General features: G+C 42.8%; 1 protein-coding gene across 2 annotated transcripts in view; it reads left to right on the top strand.

The window, feature by feature from the left end:
• Window positions 1-22,878, top strand: part of SEL1L3 (SEL1L family member 3) — a 163,975-nt gene extending 141,097 nt beyond the window's left edge. For both annotated transcript variants that reach the window (XM_030191255.1, XM_030191256.1), the window contains exons 21-24: window positions 9,577-9,704; window positions 10,715-10,817; window positions 10,922-10,994; window positions 22,057-22,878. In XM_030191255.1, coding sequence (XP_030047115.1) covers window positions 9,577-9,704; window positions 10,715-10,817; window positions 10,922-10,994; window positions 22,057-22,346 — 594 coding nt within the window. In that variant the 3' untranslated portion in view covers window positions 22,347-22,878. The remainder of the gene's footprint in view (window positions 1-9,576; window positions 9,705-10,714; window positions 10,818-10,921; window positions 10,995-22,056) is intronic.
• The last annotated feature ends 1,075 nt before the right edge of the window (window positions 22,879-23,953 follow it).

The following is a 23,953-nucleotide window of genomic DNA, read 5'->3' as shown; positions in this document are numbered from 1 at the left end:
GGATTTGCACGCACATCTTGCTAAGCACTATTCTATAAAGATCCACACACAAATCTTATAGCGCACAACTCAAAAGGGGGTGTGGGCATGGGTGGGTCAGGGGTGTTTATTAAAGATGTGTGAATACCGGGAATCCGCTCCTGACTTACATGCCAGGATTTATACCAGGATTCAGTTGTGGGCACAGAAATCGGCTCTAAGTGCTGTTTTATAAAAGGTGTGCAACTCGGAGTGCCATTTATAGAAAGCACTCCATGCAGATTTTTTCATTTACTTAATCTAGTCCATACTGTAGGCGCATGTGAAATAGACACACATATTTGCACCTTCTCTGAGGCAGGTGTGGTTGTGCGCATTTACATGCTTGTAAGAACTAGTACATATTCATGTATTTTATCAAGTATGCATATGCATGCGCCCCTGGGATCACCTATGTATATATATAGCAAGATTCAGTTTAAAACGATTTGCTTTCATCTAGCCATTCACTGGATTTTTGGACTGGATAGAAAAACTGACTATCATCAACATAAAGACGAAAATGAAGACCAAGACATGATCATACACAGCAAATGGATATCACATATAGATTAAAATGAGCTGCAGACAAAGCAGATCCTTGAGGAACACCTCTTAAAACTGATTTCCAGTTGGAATGATCAAGACCATTTTGCATACAATACCAACTTTTAGATAGAAAAATTTAAACCATACCCATAAGGTGCCTACAAAATTTTCTAGAAAAAAGCCTATTGTATACCTAGTTTATTAAATCCAATAGAATAAAAGTTCTTCCTATGATTCAGACTCTTTTAAAGATGATTGCTCAAAATACAAAAATAAAATCCATTCATGTCATCATCACCCTTTGGTCAATAGGAGGACATTTTGCCTTTTGATCCATTCTTTAGTATTGTCTCGTATTGACTATTGTAACTCTCTCTGTTTTTATATGTATCTCAAACCCAGGTACATAGATTACACATTGTTCAGAATACTTCTTTAAAATAGCTTTATGGGGTAATGAAATATAAAAGGGTCATAAGTACATAAGTATTGCCATACTGAGAAAGACCAAAGGTCCATCGAGCCCAGCATCCTGTTTCCAACAGTGGCCAATCCAGGTCAGAAATACCTGGCAAGATCCAAAAATGTACAAAACATTTTATACTGCTTATCCCAGAAATAGTGATTTTCCCCAAGTCCATTTAATAACAGTTATGGACTTTTCCTTTAGGAAGCTGTCCAAACCTTTTTTTAAACTCCGCTAAGCTAACCACCTTTACCACATTCTCTGGCAACAAATTCCAGAGTTTAATTACACGTTGAGTGAAGAAACATTTTCTCTGATTCGTTTTAAATTTACTACATTGTAGCTTCATTGAATGCCCCCTAGTCCTAGTATTTTTGGAAAGCGTGAACAGACGCTTCACATCTACCCATTCAACGCCACTCATTATTTCATAGACGTCTATCATATCGCCCTCAGCCACCTTTTCTCCAAGCTGAAGAGCCCTAGCCGCTTTAGCCTTTCCTTATAGGGAAGTCATCCCATCCCCTTTATCATTTTCGTCGTCCTTCTCTACACCTTTTCCAATTCCACCATATCTTTTTTGAGATGCAGCGACCAGAATTGAACACAATATTCGAGGTGCGATCACACCATGGAGCGATACAGAGGCATTATAACATCCTCATTTTTGTTTTCTATTCCCTTCCTAATAATACCTAACATTCTATTTGCTTTCTTAGCCGCAGCAGCACACTGAGCAGAAGGTTTCAACGTATCATTTTATCTGAAGCACTTTGACTTCCAGTGCAATACCGTATTCCATTTAAGATTCTTATTCTAGCCCATCATGTCTTTCATTCTGGACTTCCTCCATTTCTTTATAACTCCCTTATTCCATATAGGCCAACTTGTTCTCTTTATTCATCACAACAACATTTACTAGTTGTTCCCACACATATGCAGATTTGTTTGGACTCAGTTTGATGCTCTTGTTTTCAAGTCATGGCCCCTGTGATTTTGAATCATTTTTTAAAAACGACAAAACAGGAGAAGAGGTATACCTCTGCAATAGCATTCAGTACCAACACGAGTGGAAGAAGGTTAAAGGAGTAGGGAGTCACTAGTCCAGACGTCTTGTTGAAGACCAAAATTTATTTAAAAAAAGACCCATCATGGCCAATGGTTTCTTAGAACACAATGATCTTACAATGATAATAGGGAACTCCTTTCTAATCCACTGTAGCAGCTGCCACAAATGTCAGTACCTTTACAATACTAAACCATCACGTTACATTCAGACTGAAGCTTCATACTGTAAATTTAAAATAATGTTTATGGACGTTTTTTTCCACTGGTTGAATTCCTGGAGTGTCAGTGTTTGCTGGGTTTTCCTATTGTAGCTATGCCATTATATGTTTTGCACTTGTTAGTCTTCGTAAACTCACCTTTCCTTCCTGGTATTTCCCCCATTTTCTTTGACAAATAACATTACTAGCACAGCCTTTTTGAATTAAAGGGCTGCAGATTTAGCACGTTTTTAATGTGATTAACATGTTAAAATTTTAATTAGCATTAGTAATTTAACACATTAATCGCATTCCCCCTTCCCCTCCCCTGGTGGCCCTCTCAACTTTCCTATACATATGGCAGCACTGAGCATATGCTGCTTCTCTCTAGCCAGATGTCATGGTCTCAGGGTCTTAGCAAACTGTCACGGACTCGAGGACAACGTGAGCTCTTGGGCTGCTGTCGATGAACGGCAGCAGCAGGCAAACCCTACAACCAGTACTGGACTGAACAAGCAGGACTGGAACAGACTAGAAGTGCAGTAAGCACACAAGCAGAAACAGACCAGAAGTGCATAGAGCACACAAGCACTACTAAGAAACAAACCAGGACTGGAGCAGACTAGAAGTGTAATACACACACAGGCAGGAACAGACCAGAAGTGCATAGAGCGCACAGGCTGTACCAAGACACAAACCAGGACTTAACTAGACAGGGAGCACAGGAACAGAACCAAGTAAAGCCAGAAGAGAAAACACTCAAACGGGCCGCAAGACCGACCTGGAACCCATGCACACAAAGCCCTCTCGTATGGGCTGCAAGGCTGAACTGGAACCCAAACACAACAGCAGAAGGCAGAAGAGACTAGACAGAGCTCTGGGTGAGGCAGACTAGGCAGAGCTCTAGGCAAAGCAGACTAGGCAGAGCTCTAGGCTGGGCACACGGCCACACAAACAAACAACAGATCAAACAGGCAATAACCAAGACAGAAGTGCTAACACTAGCACACAGACAAGCTGAAGAACTAAGGCAGAAGTGGTAACCCTTGCAGACAGACAAACAGAAGAACTCAGGGAGAAGTGCTAACCCTAGCACACAAACAGAAGAACTAAAGCAGAAGTGCTAACCCTAGCACACTAACTAGGAAACAAGACAGAAGTGCTACACAAGCACACCAACAAACCTGGAGACCTTTGGCTTTGCAAAGGCCCTGAATGAATGTCCTCACCTTCCTTACGAGGGCCTAAACTGATGATGTCACAACTACAGGAAAGAGACTTGGAACACTAAACACCAAAGTGAGGCTTGGAACACACTGAACACCAGAGTGAGACTTGGAACACAAGGAAATGGTAGCAGAGGCAACAATGCAAAGAAAAGAACAGACTGGAGCCACCCCAGAAGCTAACCACCGGAAGATAAGGTGAGACTTAAAGTGGAGTCACGACCACAGTCGTGACGGCAGAGCACACCTTCTCTAGCATCCTGCCTCCTTTGATGCCTCTGATGAAACTTCCTGTTTTCTGTGGGTAGGGTGCTAGAGAGGGAGGGCTCTGGCTAGAGAGAAGCAGCATGTGCTTAGTGCTGCTGTCTATACAGGGAGGTTCGATGGGTCACCAGGGGAATGGGGAAGGGGAAATGAGATGCCAGTGAACACAGGGGCGGCAGAAGGAAAAAAGCTGCCAGAGTGCGTGAGGAGGGAGGGTGGGCAGCAGAGAGTAAAATATGCTGGTCGGGAGGAGGAAACTTGGGCCAAAGTATCCTGTCTCAAGTGGGGTGTGTATGTGAGATGTTGCCTATGGGGGGGAGGGAAGGAAATAGAGATAAAGATGGTGCCAATGGAGAAAAGGGCAAGGGAGATGGGAGGAAAAGATGCCCATGGAGAGAATGGAAAGGGAGATGGGAGGAGAAGATGCCCATGGAGAAGAGGTGGAAGGGAGATGGGAGAAGTTGGTGCCCGTGGAGAGGAAGGGATGGGAGGAGAAGGTGCCTATGGAGAGGATAGGATGGGAACGAGATGGGAGAGATCCAAGAGGCATTGAAGGGACCACAAATAAAACCCAGCCATACAGAGCACTGTAGTAAGAAGAAATTTTCTTACCTGGTGCCAAATGGTAACTGGAATCCCTGGACAGTCCAGTTCAGTCTCCAGATTCCCATTCACCAACACTGGTAGATAATTAAATAACCAGTTCCCATAGCTTTATACTACTACTACTACTACTACTTAACATTTCTAAAGCGCTACTAGGGTTATGCAGCGCTGTACAATTTAACATAAAAGGACAGGCCCTGCTCAGAGAGCTTACAATCTAAAGGACAAGGTGTTTATTGTATCAGCACTGAGAATCAGGGATTCAGCAATCAGATTCTCTGTCTGAATTATGAAGCATTGTGCTACACCTTATATATAGTGTTTCAATATTGTGATTTCCATAAGTACAACCCAGGATAATACATACATGCTTGTTAGTGCATACACATAATACTGATTAGTAACATAACACTTGCTAATCTTGTTAACTCCACTTTACTAATGAGTGATGCCCTTTAGCACTACCTATTTTGGTAGAAGGTGCATAAAATGATACAGGTGTAGTTAGCAAACGGTCAAGAAGTAGCATGAAGTGGTCATTGTTTGACCTCTCACGTCTTCACACACTTTTGAGGAACACAATTTCTGCACAAAACTAGTTTGTACCTGTATGATAGGGCTATACTATGTGCCAGGTATTTTTCATAAGACACATCCCTATTATTTACATTACTTCTACATGACCATCTCATTTCATTTCTGTTCAGACCCTACTCCTGTATGCCTTCCATGGTCTTCAGTGTGAATCACTGAATACTTGTTACCACACTCCCCCACATTCCTTCACTGATTTACTGTACAATTCATAATAACAGAAAACATAAGCCTATGATTTCCTTCAGTTACCCATGACAGAACTGGTTTCTGGGTTTGTGAGATGGTCTGGTCCCTGAGTTGATGTCATTGTTTTGCAGTTTGTGGTTACTGTACCTGATAGCTTTTGGGCTTGCAGGTGATATATAAGAAATAAAAGAATTTTAAAAATACTGGTGGGTATCTAATGTTGGCTATCAGTAAGCCAGGACAGGTCTACTAGGTGTGTGTCAAGATTGCATGTATCAAATTATAATTATATGCACATGTCAGAGAAAATAAAACATAATTCAGTCTGATTATTATATTTAGCCCCATTTAGACAGGTTGTAGAAGCAGGAATTGAGATGTGCAGGTCAGTGTGTCTCAGGTTTCACCAGTATTTTAGAACAGAATCTGCCAACCTACACCCTGTTCTAAAATACAGGAAAATGAACATTTATGCACTGGGTATATGCAGCGTAAACATCTATTTTAGAAAATAAACATATATAATATCAACATGTTCAAAGCCAGCACTTAACCATGTCATTGCGATCTTAGAAACATAACCAGGTATTATCCCGACGCTATCACAGAAACCGATTTCCTTTGCCAATCTGGCATTTGGGGCAGAAAAAAATTATGGGGGATTAAGGGGCAACCCCCCCTCCAGTCCTTCCACTGAAGCATTGCTCAATAGCAGCTGTTTACCAAATCCTAAATGAACTTGAAAGCAGGTATAACTCCCAACGTCAGTTTTTAGGGCATAGAGTTTAGTCCCCTTCTAAAGGAGGAATAAATATCTATGAACATGCCCTGGCCTTGCCCCACCCAAAACACACCCAGACCCATATCCCTTTGCCTTTTGCTGCATTTGGGTTTGATATGTGCATATCCCAACCATGCAAAATAGGAACTTAGATGTTTATGCAAGATACATTTAAGAGCCGGTTTATGCAACTATCAAATGTGAATAGGGCTTGTAAAATGAGGGCCATTATTCATATAATGAAGGCTATCAAAGAGGCAAGAGAAATAAATTTTTTTATTATTATTATTATTATTTATTGCACTTGTATCCCACATTTTCCAACCTTTTTGCAGGCTCAATGTGGCTTACAAAGCACTGTTATTGCATTGCCATACCAGGGTAGAGAATACAATTGGTGTTACAAAGAAGTCAAAGAAGACAAGAGGATCTGGTCAGGCAGTTATAACAAGTTACATTCTGAGTAAAGGTGGAGAGGTATTGTTCTCTAGATAGTTAAGGTTTTTATTGGTAGGCCTTGTTAAAGAGAGAGGTTTTCAGAGATTTGCGGAAATTAGTTAATTCTTTGATCGTTTTCAAGTGAGTGGGGAGTGCATTCTATAATTGGGAACTCATGTAGGAGAAGCTGGTTGCATGGGTTAGTTTGTATTTCAATCCTTTACAGCTGGGGAAGTGTAGGTTTAGAAAGGTGCGGGACGATCTTTTAGCATTTCTGGGTGGTAGGTCCACGAGGTCCAGCATGTAGGTCGGGGCATCTCTGTAGATGATTTTATGAACAGTCGTGCAGATCTTGAACGTGATGCATTCTTTAAGTGGGAGCCAGTGTAGTTTCTTTCTTAAGGGTTTTGCACTTTCATATTTTGTTTTGCCAAATATAAGTCTGGCTGCGGTATTTTGGGCTGTTTGAAGTTTCTTGATGGTCTGTTCTTTGCATCCAGCGTAGAGTGCATTGGAATAGTCCAGGTGACTTAATACCATTGATTGTACCAGGTTCCGAAAAATGGCTCTTGGGAAGAAAGGTTTCACTCTTTTGAGTTTCCACATGGAGTGGAACATTTTCTTAGTTATATTCTTCGCATGATTTTCCAGTGTGAGATTTTGATCAATGGTAACTCCCAGAATTTTCAGACTGTTTGAGATGGGGAGGGAAAAGTTAGGAGTGGTTATGGAGGTGAATTTATTTGTGTTGTATTGTGAGGTGAGAATGAGACATTGTGTTTTTTCTGCATTGAGTTTTAGTTGAAATGCATCCGCCCAGGAGTGCATGATTTGGAAGCTTTGGTTGATTTCATTGGTGATTTCCTTTAGGTCTTGTTTGAACGGGATGTAGATCGTTACATCGTCTGCATATATGTATGGATTGAGCTTTTGATTGTCTAATAGTTTGGCTAGGGGTATCATCATAAGGTTAAAGAGGGTTGGTGAGAGGGGGGATCCTTGGGGAACTCTGCATTCAGGTATCCATGGGGCTGATATCGCTGCGTTAGTTGTTACTTGGTATGATCTTGTTGTTAGGAATCCTCTAAACCATTTAAGCACGTTACCTCCAACTCCAAAGTATTCCAGGATGTGTAATAATATTCCATGGTGGACCATGTCGAAGGCACTGGACATGTCAAATTGGAGGAGAAGTATGTTATTGCCAGTTGCAATTGTTTGTTTAAATGTGTTCATTAAAGTTACTAGTACTGTTTCTGTGCTATAGTTCGATCGAAATCCTGATTAAGAATCGTGCAGAATTGAGTGTTTATTTAGGTGGTTGGTGAGTTGTTTTGTCACTACGCCTTCCATAAGTTTGGTTATCAGTGGGATGGATGCTACTGGGCGATAGTTGGTTAGGTCATTTGTACTTTTCTTTTCATCTTTAGGTATTGGAGTAAGTAGAATATTTCCTTTATCCTTTGGGAAGATGATTTGCCCATGTTTCCAAGGAACATAAAAATATCCATACTGGGTCAGACCAATGGTCCATCTCAGGGGCGGGACTTCGGCGGGAGGGGGGTCCAGAGCCCGAGGTGAGGGGGCACATTTTAGCGCCCCCCCCCCCGGTGCCGCCAACCCCCCCCTCTACCATTGCCAAACCCCCCCGCCACCAACTTTGACCCCCCCCTCCCGCCGCCAACCCGCCGTCACCTGGCCTGGGCCCCCCTTGATTTGCTCCTGGACCCCCCTGCCGCCGACCTGCCCGACCCCCCCCCACTCCTGCCGCCAACCCGCCATTGCCTACCTTTGCTGGCGGGGGACCCCAACTCCCGCCAGCCGAGCCTAGGTCCTCTTCTTCCCAATCCCGCGCAAGACTTCATTCTAGTCTGACGTCCTGCACGTTGTACGTTCAGGACGTCAGACTCACAGAAACAGAACGAAGCCATCTTGCAAGGCTTCATTCTGTTTCTGTGAGTCTGAAGTCCTGCACTTACAAAATGCAGGACATCAGACTAGAACGAAGCCTTGCGCGGGATTGGGAAGAAGAGGACCTTGGCTTGGCTGGCGGGGGTTGGGGTCCCCCGCCAGCAAAGGTAGGCAATGGCGGGTTGGCGGCAGGAGTGGGGGGGGGGTCGGGCAGGTCGGCGGCAGGAGGGTCCAGGAGCAAATCAACGGGGGCCCAGGCCCCCGTGGCCCCATACTGGCTACGCCACTGGTCCATCTAGCCTAATATTCTGCTTCCAATAGTGGCCAATCCAAGTCACAAGTACCTGGCAGAAACCAAATTAGTAGCAACATTTCATGCTACCAATCCTAGGGCAAGTAGTGGCTTCGCCCATGTCCATCTCAATAACAGACTATGGACTTTTCCTCCAGGAACTTGTCCAAACCATTTTAAATCCAGATATGCTAGCTGCTGTTACCATATCCTCTGGCAACGAGTTCCAGAGCTTAATTATTGTGTGAAAAAAATATTTCCTCCTATTTGTTTTAAAAGTATTTCCATGTAATTTCAATAAGTGTTCCCTGGTCTTTGTACTTTTTGTAGACCTCAATCATATGCCCCCCTCATCTGTCTCTTTTCCAAGCTGAAGAGCCCTAACCTCTTTGGTCTTTCCTCATATGGGAGGAGTTGCATCCCCTTTATCATTTTGGTTGCTCATCTTTGAACCTTTTCTATTTCTGCTTTATGTTTTTTGGAAATACGGCGACAGTATTGAATGCAATACTCAAGCTGAGGTCGCACCATGGAGTGATACAGAGGCATTATAATATTTTTGGTCTTATTTTACATCCGTTTCCTAGTAATTCCTAGCATCCTGTTTGCGTTTTTGCTGCTGCTGCCGCACACTGGGCAGAAGATTTGAGCGTATTGTTTACAATGACACCTAGATCTTTTTCTTGAGTGCTGATTCCTAAGGTGGACCCTAGCATCAAGTTAACTATCATTTGGATTATTCTTCCCATGGCAAAGGGAATTAAAAATGTTTTTCTTTCAGGACTTCAGTAATCTGTTAGACCACTGCCTACAAATTCAATAATATTTTTCCTGTGAGTATGGCATTAGGAAATATTACATTAGTTGTGAAACAGTTCATAAGAAAAATAAAGGTTCTGGTTGTTTGTTGCAATCCTTTCTGTGCATTTTCTAATATGGTGTCTCTTTAATTTTTGTCACATGCATATACATTCTAGGGTTTCTTCAACTTGGCCATGCTAATTGAAGAGGGCTATGGCTTACCAGGATACATTCTAGACCATTTAAAAATTGACACCACCCTTCGCTTCAGTAACATGTCCATCCTTGAGGAGCTGTACAAAAGGTAAGACTGCATTTGTTATTTGCTTATTTTGCCATATATTTGAAGGTCTTAAGCTGAGAGGTAAGGTTCTCTTATCTGGTACAGCAATTTAAAATAGGACATTTGCACCAAAGAGAATGGGTTGAAAAGGTAAAGTAAAGGCAAGTGTCATGTATTTAATATACTGCCTTTCTGTGGTTTACATGTACTTTCAGTGCAGGTACATCAGAACCAGCTACACTCAACATAATTACCTTTCCCCCAACAAAATGAAAGAGTTTGTTCAATACCGGGGGATGCACAAGTATCTGCTGCACCCGCAGACATGGTACCTATCAAATAGTGGACTTGTAGTTGAGGCAAGAGAAATGTGAGGGAAGTGGTGAGAGAGTTACAGAATCAGTTTTCTTCTGCAAATACAACTTTTGAGGATTTATTTTTTAAATAGAAATAATTAAAAGAAGGACAAAAAGAAATTGGAGTAGGCTTATCAGTCTTGGAGAAAGCTGGAATCATGCTTTTCTATTGAACCAACATAAAAAAAGGTGATGTCTTTTTTTGAAGTTTCAGGACCCCATAAGGAAGAAGGGATCCAGCCCATGTTTTTACATTGAGATAGACATGAGGAAATCCATTGCTTGTCTCTGGGATCAGTAGCATGAATCTTGCTACTGTTTGGGATTTTGTCAGGTACATGTGACCTGAATTGACCACTGCTGGAAGCAGGATATTGGGCTAGATGGACAATTAGTCTGACCCAGTGTGGCTATTCTTATGTTCTTATGTTAATATTCCAATAAATGATATGAGAACCTACTCTATGGTTATGGAAGGTGTCTGCAGAAAAAGGCCATTTGTTCCATCCTGCCTGCCAATTTGTGCCTGCTAACTGTGCTGTCAGAGATTTTCCTAAGATTTGAAAGATGAAAAGACAAGCATATGTACTGGCAGAATAAGTATCTAAAACTGTGCAGTGTAGTCCTATAAAAAAGATGAGAACATTAATTGCAGGAATTTTCATTTATTTGTAGGTGCTGGACTCACAGCAACCAAGATTCAGTTAGCCCGTGTTCATTGGCTCTGCTGTATTTTTACCTGAAGGTCACGTGGAATAGCCTTTTACAGTCAGCAGTGGTATGTTTTGCACTTTGCACTATCCTGCTGATTTTCATATTGTGTTGGTGGTGTTCTTGCTTCAGGAATGTTGTGGAATAATATAATGCTGATTTCTTTTGCAGGTATATCTCAGTGGAACCCTTCTTGTGTTAACTCTAATTGCATTTGTGTTGCAGTATTTTCATCGCATGTCAGGTAATGTTTGAAATATTTCTAGCCACAGAGTAATAGGATGGTAGTATAAACACAAATTGGCCCTCCTAGTTACATCTTCCCATACTTCTCTAGCTCTGACCATTGCCATTCCTTGCCATTAGCAGTACTCTCAGCACTAAAGACATTTCTCAGCTGTTTAAGCTGCAGGGGTTCATTTCTCATGCTGTTTGGGGGCAATTTTCAAAGCCATTTGCATGGGTTAAAAGTATTTTTGTGCATAAATCAGCCATCTGAAAAGTGCCGTTCCTTAATTAAGGTGTTTTCTGGAGACATGTTTTGGTTGAGGTGGAAAATAATGTACCATATTTTTCGGACTATAAGACGCACTGGACCATAAGACGCACCTAGGTTTTAGAGGAGGGAAATAGGAAAAAAAAATTTGGACTATAAGACGCACCTTTTTCCTCCTCTAAAACCTAGGTGCTCCGATGCATCTTGTCCGAATCCCTCCCTCCGAGTTCGGGATCTCCCTCCCTCCCGCCCCGCCGAGTTCCGAGATCCCCTGCCCTCCCTCCCTCTGAGGTCTAAAAGTAATTTTACGTAGTCGGGGCTGCAGTGAAAAGCATGCAGGCTCAGGATGTCACTCTTCCCTTCTGTCTCTCTCAGCTCTGGTCCCCCCCCCCCCCCCCCCCCCCCCTTCTTCCTTTCGCACTGACTTTGACACCTGGCTTTCCTTCTTTCTTCAACCTTTAACCTTCATCTCCTTCCCTCATTTTTGAGGATTTTAACATTCATGCTAATGATCCCTTTGACTCTTATGCTTCTCAGTTTCTCGCTTTAACATCCTCTTTCAATCTTTAACTGTGCTCCACTACCCTCACTCACCAGAATGGCCACTGTCTTGATCTTATCTTCTTCTCAAACTGCTCACTCTCCAGTTTCTGCACCTCAGCTCTTCCCCTCTTTGACCATCAAATGATAACTTTCACACTTAAACACCCTCCCCCAAATCCTGTCCAATCTCAACCAAAACATTTAGGAATCTTCAGGCTGTTGACCCTTCTACTCTGTCCTCCAGTTTTTCAAATCTCTTCTCAACCATTATGTTATCCAGATCTGTCAATGAGGCTGTCTCTTCCTATAATACTAATCTCTTCTCTGCTCTGGATACTCTCGCTGCTCCCATTCCCTATTCTGTAAGGTGTACTAAACCCCAGCCTTTGCTGACCTCTAGAATCCGCTACCTACATTCCTGTGCCCGCTCTGCCAAACACCTTTAGCTGAAATCCTGTGCCCATTCTGACATCATACATTTCAAATTCTTGCTGATCTCTTCCAGTCTTCTCTTTCACTTGCCAAACAGGACTACTACATCCAGTTGACAAATTATCTTGGTTCAAACCCTTGACATCACTTTGCCACACTGAACTCTCTCCTCAAAGTGTCTTCACCTCCAACTCCCCCTTCACTTTCTCCCCAGACTCTGGCTGAGTACTTTCATGATAAAGTTCAAAAGATTAAACTTGAATTCTCAAGCAAGTCACCTCCACCTCTCCTTCCCTTGGTCCATTCTCTCAACCCTCCTTCAACCCCTGCCTCCTTTTCTTCCTTTTTTGAAATCACTGAAGAGGAAACTGCACATTTTCTTTCCTCCACAAAACTAACTATCTCTTCCCGCTGATCCTATTCCTACCTATCTACTTAGCACTATCTCGCCTACTGTCATCCCTTTTATCTGGCACACCACTCCTCAAAAAACCTTCATTGGACCCTATCTGTCCTCCCAACTGTCGCCCCATCTCCCTCCTCTTTCCTATCCAAGATACTTGATGGTGCTGTTCACCACCATTGTCTTGACTTTCTTTCATCTCAAGCTTTTCTTTATCCACTTCAATCTGGCTTTTGCCCTCTTCATTCAACTGAAACAGCGCTTGCTAAGGTTTCCAATGACCTATTTCTGGCCATATCCAAAGGTCTCTATCGACATCTTTTTTCGATCTATCTGTTGCTTTTGACACCGTTGATCATCGTCTACGCCTTGATACGCTGTCCTCACTTGGATTTCAGGGCTCTGTTCTTTCCTGATTTTCTTCTTGTCTCTCCCATCGTTCTTTTAGTGTATACTCTGGTGGATCCTCCTCCACTTCTAGCCCACTTATCAGTTGGTGTACCCCAGGGATCTGTTCTTGGACCTCTTCTTTTCTCCATCTTGGCACTCTGATCTCTTCCCATGGTTTTCAGTATCACCTTTATGCTGATGACTCCCAGATCTACCTCTCCACACCAGAAATTTCAGCAGGAATCCAAGCCAAAGTATCAGCCTTCCTGTCTGACTTTGCTGCCTGGTGTCTCACTGCCATCTGAAACTATACATGACCAAGACTGAACTTCTTATCTTTCCCCCTAAACCAACCTCTCCTCTTCCCCCATTCTTTGTCTCTGTAGGTAGCACACTCATCCTCCCTGTCTCATCAGCTCGTAACCTTGGGTTCATCTTTGACTCCTCTCTCTCCTTCTCTGCTCATATTCAACAGACTGCTAAAACCTCTTTAATATCACCAAAATTAGTCCTTTCCTTTAAATATCACCAAAATTAGTCCTTTTGCCTTTCTGAGCACACCACCATAACCCTTATCCACGCTCTTATCCCCTCTTCCTTAGACTATTGCAACTTGCTATCTCTCTCCCCTTCAATCTGTTCAAAATTCTGCTGCACGACTTATATTTCGCCAGTCTCACTTTGCTCATATTAGCCCTCTCCTCAAGTCACTTCATTGGCTCCCTATCCATTTCTGCATACAGTTCAAACTCCTCTTATTGACTTACAAGTGCATTCACTCTGCAGCTCCTCAGTACCTCTCCACCCTTATCTCTCCCTACACTCCTCTCCAGGAACTCTGTTCACTGAGTAAATCTCTCTTATCTGTACCCTTATCCTCCACTGCTAACTCCAGACTCTGTTCCTTTTATTTTGTTGCACCATATACCTAGAATAGACTTCCTGAGCCACTCTTATCCCTTATTTGTCCTGTTTGTCCTAATTAGATTGTAAGCTCTGTTGAGCAGGGACTGTCTCTTCATGTCCAGTTTACAGCGCTACATATGTCTAGTAACGCTTTAGAAATGATAGTAGTAGTAGTCTTCCCTGCCCTTTGTTGGTCCAGCATTTGTCCCCTGGTCCAGTCTCTCTCTGCTCCCTACCCCCACTGCCCATCACAGTCCAGCACCTGCACCCCCTGTGCCTGTGTTCTCTCAAGGGTCAGCACATCTTCATTGTCCCTGTTCCTCCGTATGTCCAGCTTCCCTTCATTCTGCACCCCTGAACTCTTCATTGTCTGACATTTCTCTCCCCCTCCCTTTGTTTGTCCAGCATCTTTCCCCTTCTCTCCCCTGTTCCATTCTCTCTCTCTCTCTCTCCCCAAACCCCAACCCCTCTAGAATCCAGCATCTGCCCCCTTCTTCCCCCTCCCTTTTGCTCCAGGTCTTCATCCCTAAAGTCAGTTTGGTATCTCTCCGTGCCTGAGTTTGTCATATTTCCCTTCTGTCCCCCTCCCCTTCCTCCCATGGCTGTGTGGGTCCAGCATCGCACCAGCTCTCCCCCACTGCCGGTCCTTCACACGTGGCAGAGAGATCACTGAAACCTGCCTCTCTGGCTGGTTGGGGTCTTTCCTATGTCCTGCCCAAAAGAATTTGAATCAAAGAGGCAGGGCGCTCACTGGAAATGCTCTGATGGCCAGAGAGGCAGATTTCAATGCTGTCTCTGCTGTGTGTGGAGGACCAGTAGTGGGGGAGAGCTGGTGCACTATTGGACCTGAGCATGGGGAGGGAGGGAGAAAGTGCAACCTGAGGCAGCTGCTACCATTTTGCAGCCCTGGGCATTTTGCCAGGCTTGCTCAATGGTAGCTATGCTCCTGGATTGTTGGCTTAATCATTATCATAATGAATGTGACTATGCTGAGGCCATAATAATAAAACAATTCTTCAGACTATTGGCATGGTGTTGTAATATTGAGGCTGTTCAAAAGGAATGGATCCACAGAAGCGATTGGGTGGCAACACCGGTAATTGGGAAGCAAAGCTAGTGCTGGGCAGACTTCTACAGTCTGTGCTCTGAAAATGTCAAGGACAAATTAAGGTCAGGTATACATATAAAGTAACTCATACAATGAGTTTATCTTGTTGGGCAGACTGGATGGACTATATAGGTCTTTATCTGCCATCATCTACTATGTTACTATGGAACGAATCAAAATCGTCCAGGACTAAAACTAAGACGTTTTGAACTAGAACTACTACTACTACTACTTATCATTTCTAAAGCGCTACTAGAACTGTTTTTATAATGGATAAGGCACAAAAAGGTGTCCTAACTGACCAGATAACCATTAGAGGGAATCAGGGGTGACCTCCCCAATACCCCTTAGTGGTCACTGACTCCCTCCCACCCACCCCTCCAAAAAATATGAATAAAAATATGACTTACCAGCCTTTGTGACAGCCTGATGTTAAAGTCAGGTCTATTACAGCAGCATGCAGATACCTGGAGGAGTGTAGTGGTTGGTGCAGTGCACTAAGGAGTGGGGGACTCCGGTCCCTATCTCCCACTACTTGTTACACTTGTGGTGGACACTGTGACCCATTCCAAAGTCACCAAAGCGCTATTGTACCTACGTATAGATGCCCCCTTCATCCATAAGGGCTATTACATAAGTATATAAGTGTTGCCATACTGGGACAGACCAAAGGTCCATCAAGCCCAGCATCCTGTTTTCATCAGTGGCCAATTCAGGTTACAAGTACCTGGCGAGATCCCAGAATGGTACAATACATTTTATGCTGCTAAATAAGCAGTGGATTTTCCCCAAGTCCATTTTAATAATGGCTTATGGACTTTTCTTATAGGAAGCTATTCAAACCTTTTTTAAACCCCCACTAAGCTAACTACTTTTACCACATTCTCTGGCAACGAATTTGAGCATTTAATTACACGTTGAATGAAGAAATATTTTCTTCTGTTTGTTTTAAATGTACTACTTTGTAGCTTCATTGCGTGCCCCCTAGTCCTAGTATTTTTGGAAAGAGTAAACAAGTGATTTACATCTACCCGTTAATAGCAATAAATATGTGTTGTGCTTTTGTAGCAGCACTTCAATCTGGGTTACTTCTACTTTAGACTTATGTTCTGTAACTGTATTAAAAAAAAATCCACAATCAAGCAGAGAACTCGAACGCCCCACGGGAAAACACAGATATAGGTAAAAAGTGGGATGTTTGACCACGGAAATACAAATCCTGGAGACAGTATCATAAAAACTTCTTTATTGAAGAAAAGGGGGGGGGGTGGGAGGGAGTCAGTGACCACTAAGGGGTATTGGGTATACAAGTAAAAGCCCTGTTTAATGAAAGGGAAAGGGAATGGGGCTTGATATACAGCCTTTCTGTGGGTTTTTTTTTTTGTAACTACATTCAAAGCGGTTTACATAGTATATACAAGTACTTATTCGTACCTAGAGCAATGGAGGGTTAAGTGGCTTGCCCAGAGTCACAAGGAGCTACAGTGGGAATCGAACCCAGTTCCCCGGAAGCTGCAAAGGCTCTCAGTTCTTTTGAACTGACCTAAGTTTTTGGCACTGTAGTATGTGAATCACACTCTGGTTGTAGAATGGCAGATTTTTCTTACAATACTTTTAAAGAAAATAAATCTTTTCATCGCAGCTTGTTTTCAGTCTGACTTGTGAGTTGTTGCCTAGGTTTGCATGATTTCCACTGTCTGAAGTGGCAGTAAGAGCTTAATTGATCCTTGAAACAGAGGTTCCAGTTATTTTCTTATCTTCAGCTTTTATCTTTTGGCAGAGCTTTGTGAACCTTTCCGGTGTGTAATGAATTTGGTGGCACTCTAGAACACCTGAGCAAACTGCGGTCCTTGAGTTCATACTAGATAAAAAAGATGCTTTTGATTCTTAGAATCACATTCATTTTATTGCAGACACTGGCTGGCACTGCTAGATAATTTCTGCTGTAGATCTGATAACATGACATTCTGATAAATTGCTTTAATAGATGTAAGGGCTTACTTGCACTGCATGCAGTAAGCAACAGCTCTTCCTTGTGTATGTGTGTGTCTGCGTATGTGTGTGCTTTAAACCTGTAACTTAAGGGGGCAATTGCATGACTGGATGGCTCCATTTAGGGCTCCAAGGAGAGGCAGTGAGGGCATATTCTATAATGGAGTCTCAGCACCTAAGTTCCATTATAGAATACTAGGTGCTGATCTGTAATTTGGTGCCTGTGTTCTAGTGCAGTGGTTCCCAAACCTGGTCCTGCAGGTACCCCAGCCAGTCAGGTTTTCAGGATATCCACAATGAATATTCATGAGCAAGATTTGCATGCATTCAAATCTAGCTCATGAATATTCATTGTGGATATCCTGAAAACCTGACTAGCTGGGGTGCCTCCAGGCTCGGGATTGGGAACCACTGTTCTAGTGCATAACTGTAAGGGAAGTGTTCATGTGGGAGGGGCGTGGGCAGGCCATGCGTATGTTGCCAAGCGACACGTGTAACTTATAGAATACTGTCAGAATACTGCATTTATGCCTGCTATAGGCATTATGTCAGTAGGTACACCTAAATGTTCGTGTGTAACTGCCAGATTACACTAGTATTCTGTAACAGATTTGGTGCACTTTTTTGCCATTATAGAATACTAGATTAGTGCTCAGATTTTTTGGCACATAACTGTTACCACTCTTTATGGAATTGCGCAATTAAGTCCAAATTCTATATATGGCGCTAAGAGTTATGCATGTTAAATTGGGCATGAGCCAACTTTGTAATGAGCCAATCAACGGTGATAATTGGTGACAATAACCAATTATCAGCACTAATGAGCAATAATTAGGATTTGCATTCATATCGTATTCTGTAATGTACATATTTGGGGGTGTTTCTGGGAGCGTTCCCAAATGTTATGCGTGTTGATGTAGAATACAGCCAAACTAAGCCTAACTGTAGGTGCCTGCAGTTAATGCTGCTCGTAGCAGGCCTAATTGCAGGTGCCTACAGTTAGGTGCAGTTTATGCCTAAGCATGATTCTATAAAGGACGCATACTCTTTATAGAATTGCACTAAGAGCGTTACATTTTTGGCACTGATTTTTTTGGCAATACTTATAGAATATACCCCTTAATAGGTAATTCTGTAATGAGAGTGCTAACATTTTTGCACCAGATACATGTGGAAATGATTAGACTACTGGCACCTACACACTATGGAGTAGATTCAGTAAATGACACTCAAATTTGAGTACCAAAAAAGTGCACTGATCACTATTCTATAAATGATGCTCTGAGTTGGGCGCCATTAATAGAATAGCACTTAGCGCCAGGATCTGCAAGGGTTTACACCAACTAAACTTTGGTGTAAATCCCCGTGCCTAAATTATGCACGGAACCCCCTGATTCTGTAATACTGCGTGTATCTATAATGAACGTGCATGACCTGCCCATGCTCCTCCTGTGGCCATACCCCCTTTTCAGTTGTGCACTAGAAAATTTATGCATGCTTCTATATAGAATACCGCCTAGCAAGATAGGCACATAAATTCAAATTGTTGCCAATTAGCACCGTAGGAGCCAACTTTTCAAAATGATTGGGGGTTCTCAACTTGGCACACATTATCATGTCTGTAAAAATGAAAACAAAGTATGGCAGGTTCATGGGTACAACTGGTAAGGATATATTTTAGATGTAGGGCACAGCACGTAGTGCATACCCTGGAAGGACGGATGGCTAAAAGAAGAGTTAGGGAAGCACTGAATGTCCCACCAGTCTCTCTTGCTCCCCAACCCCAACTCATCCCTACCAATATACTCTACTGCCTCCTTCCTCCCTCCCCTCCCCTCCCCTACCCATAGTCTATCTGTCCCACAGTCATATGCCTTCCAGTCCAACCTGGCCTAGTCATACCACCCACACTCAGGCAGAATGATTGTTTTATTTTTGTAAAAAAGGAAAATGATGTTCCTCTCCATTTCTCTTTCAGTTTGAGACTTGGCTATAGGTCCTCCATTACAAAGCTTTTTCAGATCATGGCATCACATACTGCCAAAACTTCCTCTGCTCCCCCTCATTTCTTCACTATAATAACTCGTATATCCTGGTGACCATAGGGCTGCAGAAGAATGGCACAATACCAGCTTTCCCTACTCTCGACCCATCCCAGCTAGCACAGAAACCTTTGCTTTTGTTTCTATAGTTTGTCTTATATCCTCTGTCTCTGCTTATTCTTGGACTTCTCTTATGCCTCCTCTCCGCCTTCATATTCTTTGTCTTTTATGAATTCTTTCTAGTCTTCTCATTTCTTTCATTTCTCTTTACTCCAAATGTTTGACACTCCATAGCTTGTCTCTTTACCTTCTTTCATCTCACTTCCTTCTAGTGTCACCTCCTCACACCACTTCTCACCATTGTCACCTTCATGTCTCTTCCCTCTGTCATGATGTCTTTCCTCTTACCTTTCTCTCAGCCCCTCTTTTCCCAATCATGCAATCCATCTCTTTCAGCTTCTCTTTCCTTTGCATCTTGTGACCTCTCTGCCTGCTCTTTTCCTCTCTCCCAAATCATGTCTCCTTCTAGCTCTGTTCCCTCATCATAGCCCATATTTTCTCCCTGAGTTCCCCCATCATACCTCATACTCTCTCCCTGAGTTCCTCTAACTCTCACAGCCTGTTTCTTCTTCAGTCACACAGTTACACTCCCAAGTTGTTGTCCCCATCACCCAGCCTCTCTTCTCTGTAAAGCTTTCTGACTCTTCCAGCATTTACAGCAACATTCACACTCCCAACAATAACCCAGCTGTTCCCAAACGGAGCACCGCAGTGAACTCACAGGGGTGCCGCGGCATATTTTCTCCACCTCCCGCTGTCATCCAAGCTGTTACTACTGTTGCTTTAAATGAGCAGCAGCTGCAGCAAAACAAGCTGCAGCCACCGTGGGGCCAGACTCTCCATACGCGCGGCTGATGGTCTGCCCTCTCAGAAGTCACATCCTCTTCTGGGGCACAGCCGGCAGCCATGAGAATGAAGAATCCTGCCTTATGGTGGCTGTGGCTTGCTTTGCTGCTGCTGGTGTAGAGAAGCAGCAGTGGCAGGGGTGGGTGTGGGGGAGGGGGAGAGAGGAGGCAGACACTGGATTAGTTGGGGGAAACAGAGAGGGGCCTTAGTCTGGATAGAAGTGGGGAGAGAAGGAGGGCAGACACTGAATGGAAGGGGGAGAGAAGGAGGGAAAACACTGGGTTGAAGGGGGAAAAGAAGGAGGACAGAGGCTAGATGGAAGGGGAAGAGAAGGAGGGCAGAAGTTAGATGGAAGGGCAGCTGGATGGAAGGGGGAGAGGAGGAGGGCAGATGCTGGATGAAAGGGGAGAGGAGGAGGGCAGACGCTGGATGGAAGGGGGAAAAGGATAGCAGTGGTTGGATGAAAGGGGGAAAAGAAAGAAGAAAGACCCTGGATGGAAGGGGAGAGAACGAGGGCAGACACTGGATGGAAAGGGGGAAGGAGGGCATGTGTGGGAATTCTGCTGTCAGTGGCTGAAGCGTGCCACCAATTTGCTCGCTGTTCAGGCAGTGGACCTCTTCAGCTGTTAGGGCTTGGGCATCCCCGCCAACAAAGGTAGTACTCAGCATCTTTTTTTGGGGGGGGGAGGAGGAGACCTGAGACAAAATGTGTAGTCTAGGGATGCTATGACCCGAGAAAATTTGAGACCCACTGCAATCACCCCTTTCTTGTATATTATCTAAATCCTTGAGTGGGACTTCAATAACAACTTCAGTAGTTGGAGAACAAGGCCAGTGCCAGGAAGACTTCTATGGTCTATGCCTTGAAAATGGAAAGGGCAAATGAAGATCATGTAAGCATATGTAGAAACACATCATACCTTATACTATGAGTTTATCTTGTTGGGCAGACTGGATGGACCATACAGGTCTCTATATGTCATCTACTATATTACTATGGAGCTCATTTTCAAAGGAGAAAAATGTCCAAAAAGTGGCATAAATCTGTATTTGGACGTTTTTCTCACAAAAATGGCCAAATTGGTATTTTTAAAACCAATTGTTAGGTGTTTTTCTAAGAAGTCCATCAGAAGTGCATTCAGATCACAAGGGGGCGTGTTAAATGCGGGATCTGGGCGTTCCTAACACCTGGATGTTTTTCAGCAATAATGGAACAAAACAAAACCACCCAGGACTAAAACTAAGACGTTTTGAGCTATACCTGTTTTTATAATGAATAAGGCACAAAGGGGTACCTTAAATGACCAGATGACCACTGGAAAGAATCAGGGGTGACCCCCCCCAATACACCCCAGTGGTCACTGACCCTCTCCTACCCCCCACCAATGTAAATGCAAATATGATTTAGCAACCTCTATGATTGCCTCTGATGTTAGAGCCAGGTCTATTAGAGCAGCATGCAGGTCCCTGGAGTAGTGTTGCGGTCAGTGCAATTCAGTGCACTATGGTGTGGGAGACTCTGATCCTTATTTCCCTCTACCTGTCACATTTGTGGTGGAAACTGTGAGCCATCCAAAACTCACCAGAAACCCACTGTACCCACATATAGGTGCCCCCTTCACCCATAAGGGCTCTTGTGTATAGCTGTGGGCAGTGCGTTTTGGGTGGGTTTTGGGGGACTCAGCAGACAAAGTAAGGGAGCAACGGTGAGATGTGTACCTGGGAGCATGTTTTTGAAGTCCACTAGGGTGCCCCATTTGTCTCCTGGGATGTCTGGGAGACCAATCTACTAAAAATGCTGGCCCCTCCTACACCCCAATGGCTTGAGTTTCTACGTTTTTCACTTGGATTTCTTTTTATATTTTTTTGAAAATGGACCAAAAAAACAAAACGTCCAAAGCACAAAACCTTGTTAGAAACAGTATTTTCAAAAACAAAAGATAGACATTTTTCTTTTTTGGAAAATGAACTTCTTTCTTATTCAGATTTTGGACGTTTTTTTGCAAAACATCTAAAGTCTAACTTAGACGTCATATCAAAAATGCCCTTCCACGTATGTTACCTTACATTTCTTTGTTTTTCTTTTAGTCGTTTATGTGCATTCAGCCACACCAGGACAAGCCCAAGATGTGTATACTTCTACAGGAAACACAGATAACATCACAGGAACAGGGCAAGCGGACTCTATACCTGCAAACAGTTTTGGCCAGCACAACCTGGAGAGAAGGCTTTGGTGTAGATGGGAAACAGTCCTCTTATTAAATGATATTTTAAAACAAACTCTATGGCATCACAGACATTTAGGAAAATGGTTAGTAACCATGCTCGGAATTTGCATCTGTATGTGCTACATTGGTTTTGCATTGCACTTCTTATAACTTCAATTTAACAGTAAAGAAATGGGGGTGAAGGGTTTTATCTACTCAACATTAAAAAACCTGGGGGAGGCAGGGATGGGGAAACTAGATCTCCATGTTCAAGAGTGAGAAAATACAGGGGTATTTGTTAATTACTCCCCACCCCCCACTGTCAGACAAATGCGTGACCATCGTACAGACTTCTATTTGAACATTTTGGGGTAATTTTGTAAAGCATTTACATGTGTAACAATGTATTATATGCAGAAAATTATGTGGCTGAATGCGTGTATGTACTTGACTTTGTACTGTATGGAGGTGTATGTACTCGGGTGTAGTTTGAGCAGAGCAGAGCAGAGTTGAGATATAAAAAACTGAGGCAAACCCCCTAGAGTTTTTTGCTGTTTTCTCAGCAACCACTTGGAATTTCAAGGTGAAATTTTACAACTTGGATTTGCTGTATTATCTACGTTCATGTGCCAAGTGGAATGAGATTATCTTTAATTACAGTGAAGTTACTGACTTTTTAGTGTGACCACTCAGCAATTTTCATGTGTTCAAAAATGTTTGCACTATAAAACTGCAATTATTTGAAAAAAAAATAAGGGAGTACAAGCTTACTGTTAATGATTTCACAGTGACATAGACTTTTGTAAACAAATTCACCAGGCCTAAACCCCTTGGACTGCCATGTCTGGGAAGCTATGTTGGAGGCCTGTCACCAGCTCCACCCAAAGCAGTAAACAAGTGCTGAACTCAAGGAAGCACTGCAGATAATCTGGGACAGCCTTCCATAGGGACTGATTGTCAAAGCTGTGGAGAACTTCGCAAAGCGACTGAAGGCCTGTGTTAAAGCTGAGGGTGGACACTTTGAGCATTCACAGTGACTGCAAAATTCTGACACACTACTAATCGTATCATTTGAATGATGTTATTTTACTATGTTTTAGCTTGAACATTTTTAATATGCAAAAATCACTAGATAGTAACACTAAAATGTCAGTAACATCAACATAGCTTAAGATAATTAAATGTTGTTTAACAATAATACATAAGTATGACAACTAAATAAGTTAATAAAATCTCTTGTTAAAATCCAAACCGGTTGCTGAGAAAACGTCAAGAATCAAGAAATGTATTAAGTTATGTCCAATAAAAAAGGTATCATCTTATTTTCTTTTCCATGTTTTATTTTGTTTGATTTCTATTGATAACCTGAGAAAACTTCAAAACACTGTAGGAATGTGTTTTATAAAATATGCATGCTATATCTACAGAAAGTTACTATGCACAATATTATATCCACATAAAATTGTCCAATGGTGCAAAGTGCAAGTACAAACAATCTCTTTATCTACTTGTTATTAAAAGAGGGGACTTCGTGCCTTCTGTCTCACTACACCCTACGCCTGGAACAAACTTCCTGAGCCCCTACGTCTTGCCCCATCCTTGGCCACTTTTAAATCTAGACTGAAAGCCCACCTCTTTAACATTGCTTTCGACTCATAACCACTTGTAACCACTCGCCTCCACCTACCCACATTAATTGATTTGATTTGCTTACTTTATTTTTAATTGTATTGTCTATTAGATTGTAAGCTCTTTGAGCAGGGACTGTCATTCTTCTA

Source organism: Microcaecilia unicolor, chromosome 2, assembly GCF_901765095.1.
Source record: "Microcaecilia unicolor chromosome 2, aMicUni1.1, whole genome shotgun sequence".
Lineage (NCBI taxonomy): Eukaryota > Metazoa > Chordata > Amphibia > Gymnophiona > Siphonopidae > Microcaecilia > Microcaecilia unicolor.
The sequence above is the reverse complement of the archived record's forward strand: the minus strand, read 5'-3'. Positions and strand labels throughout refer to the sequence as shown.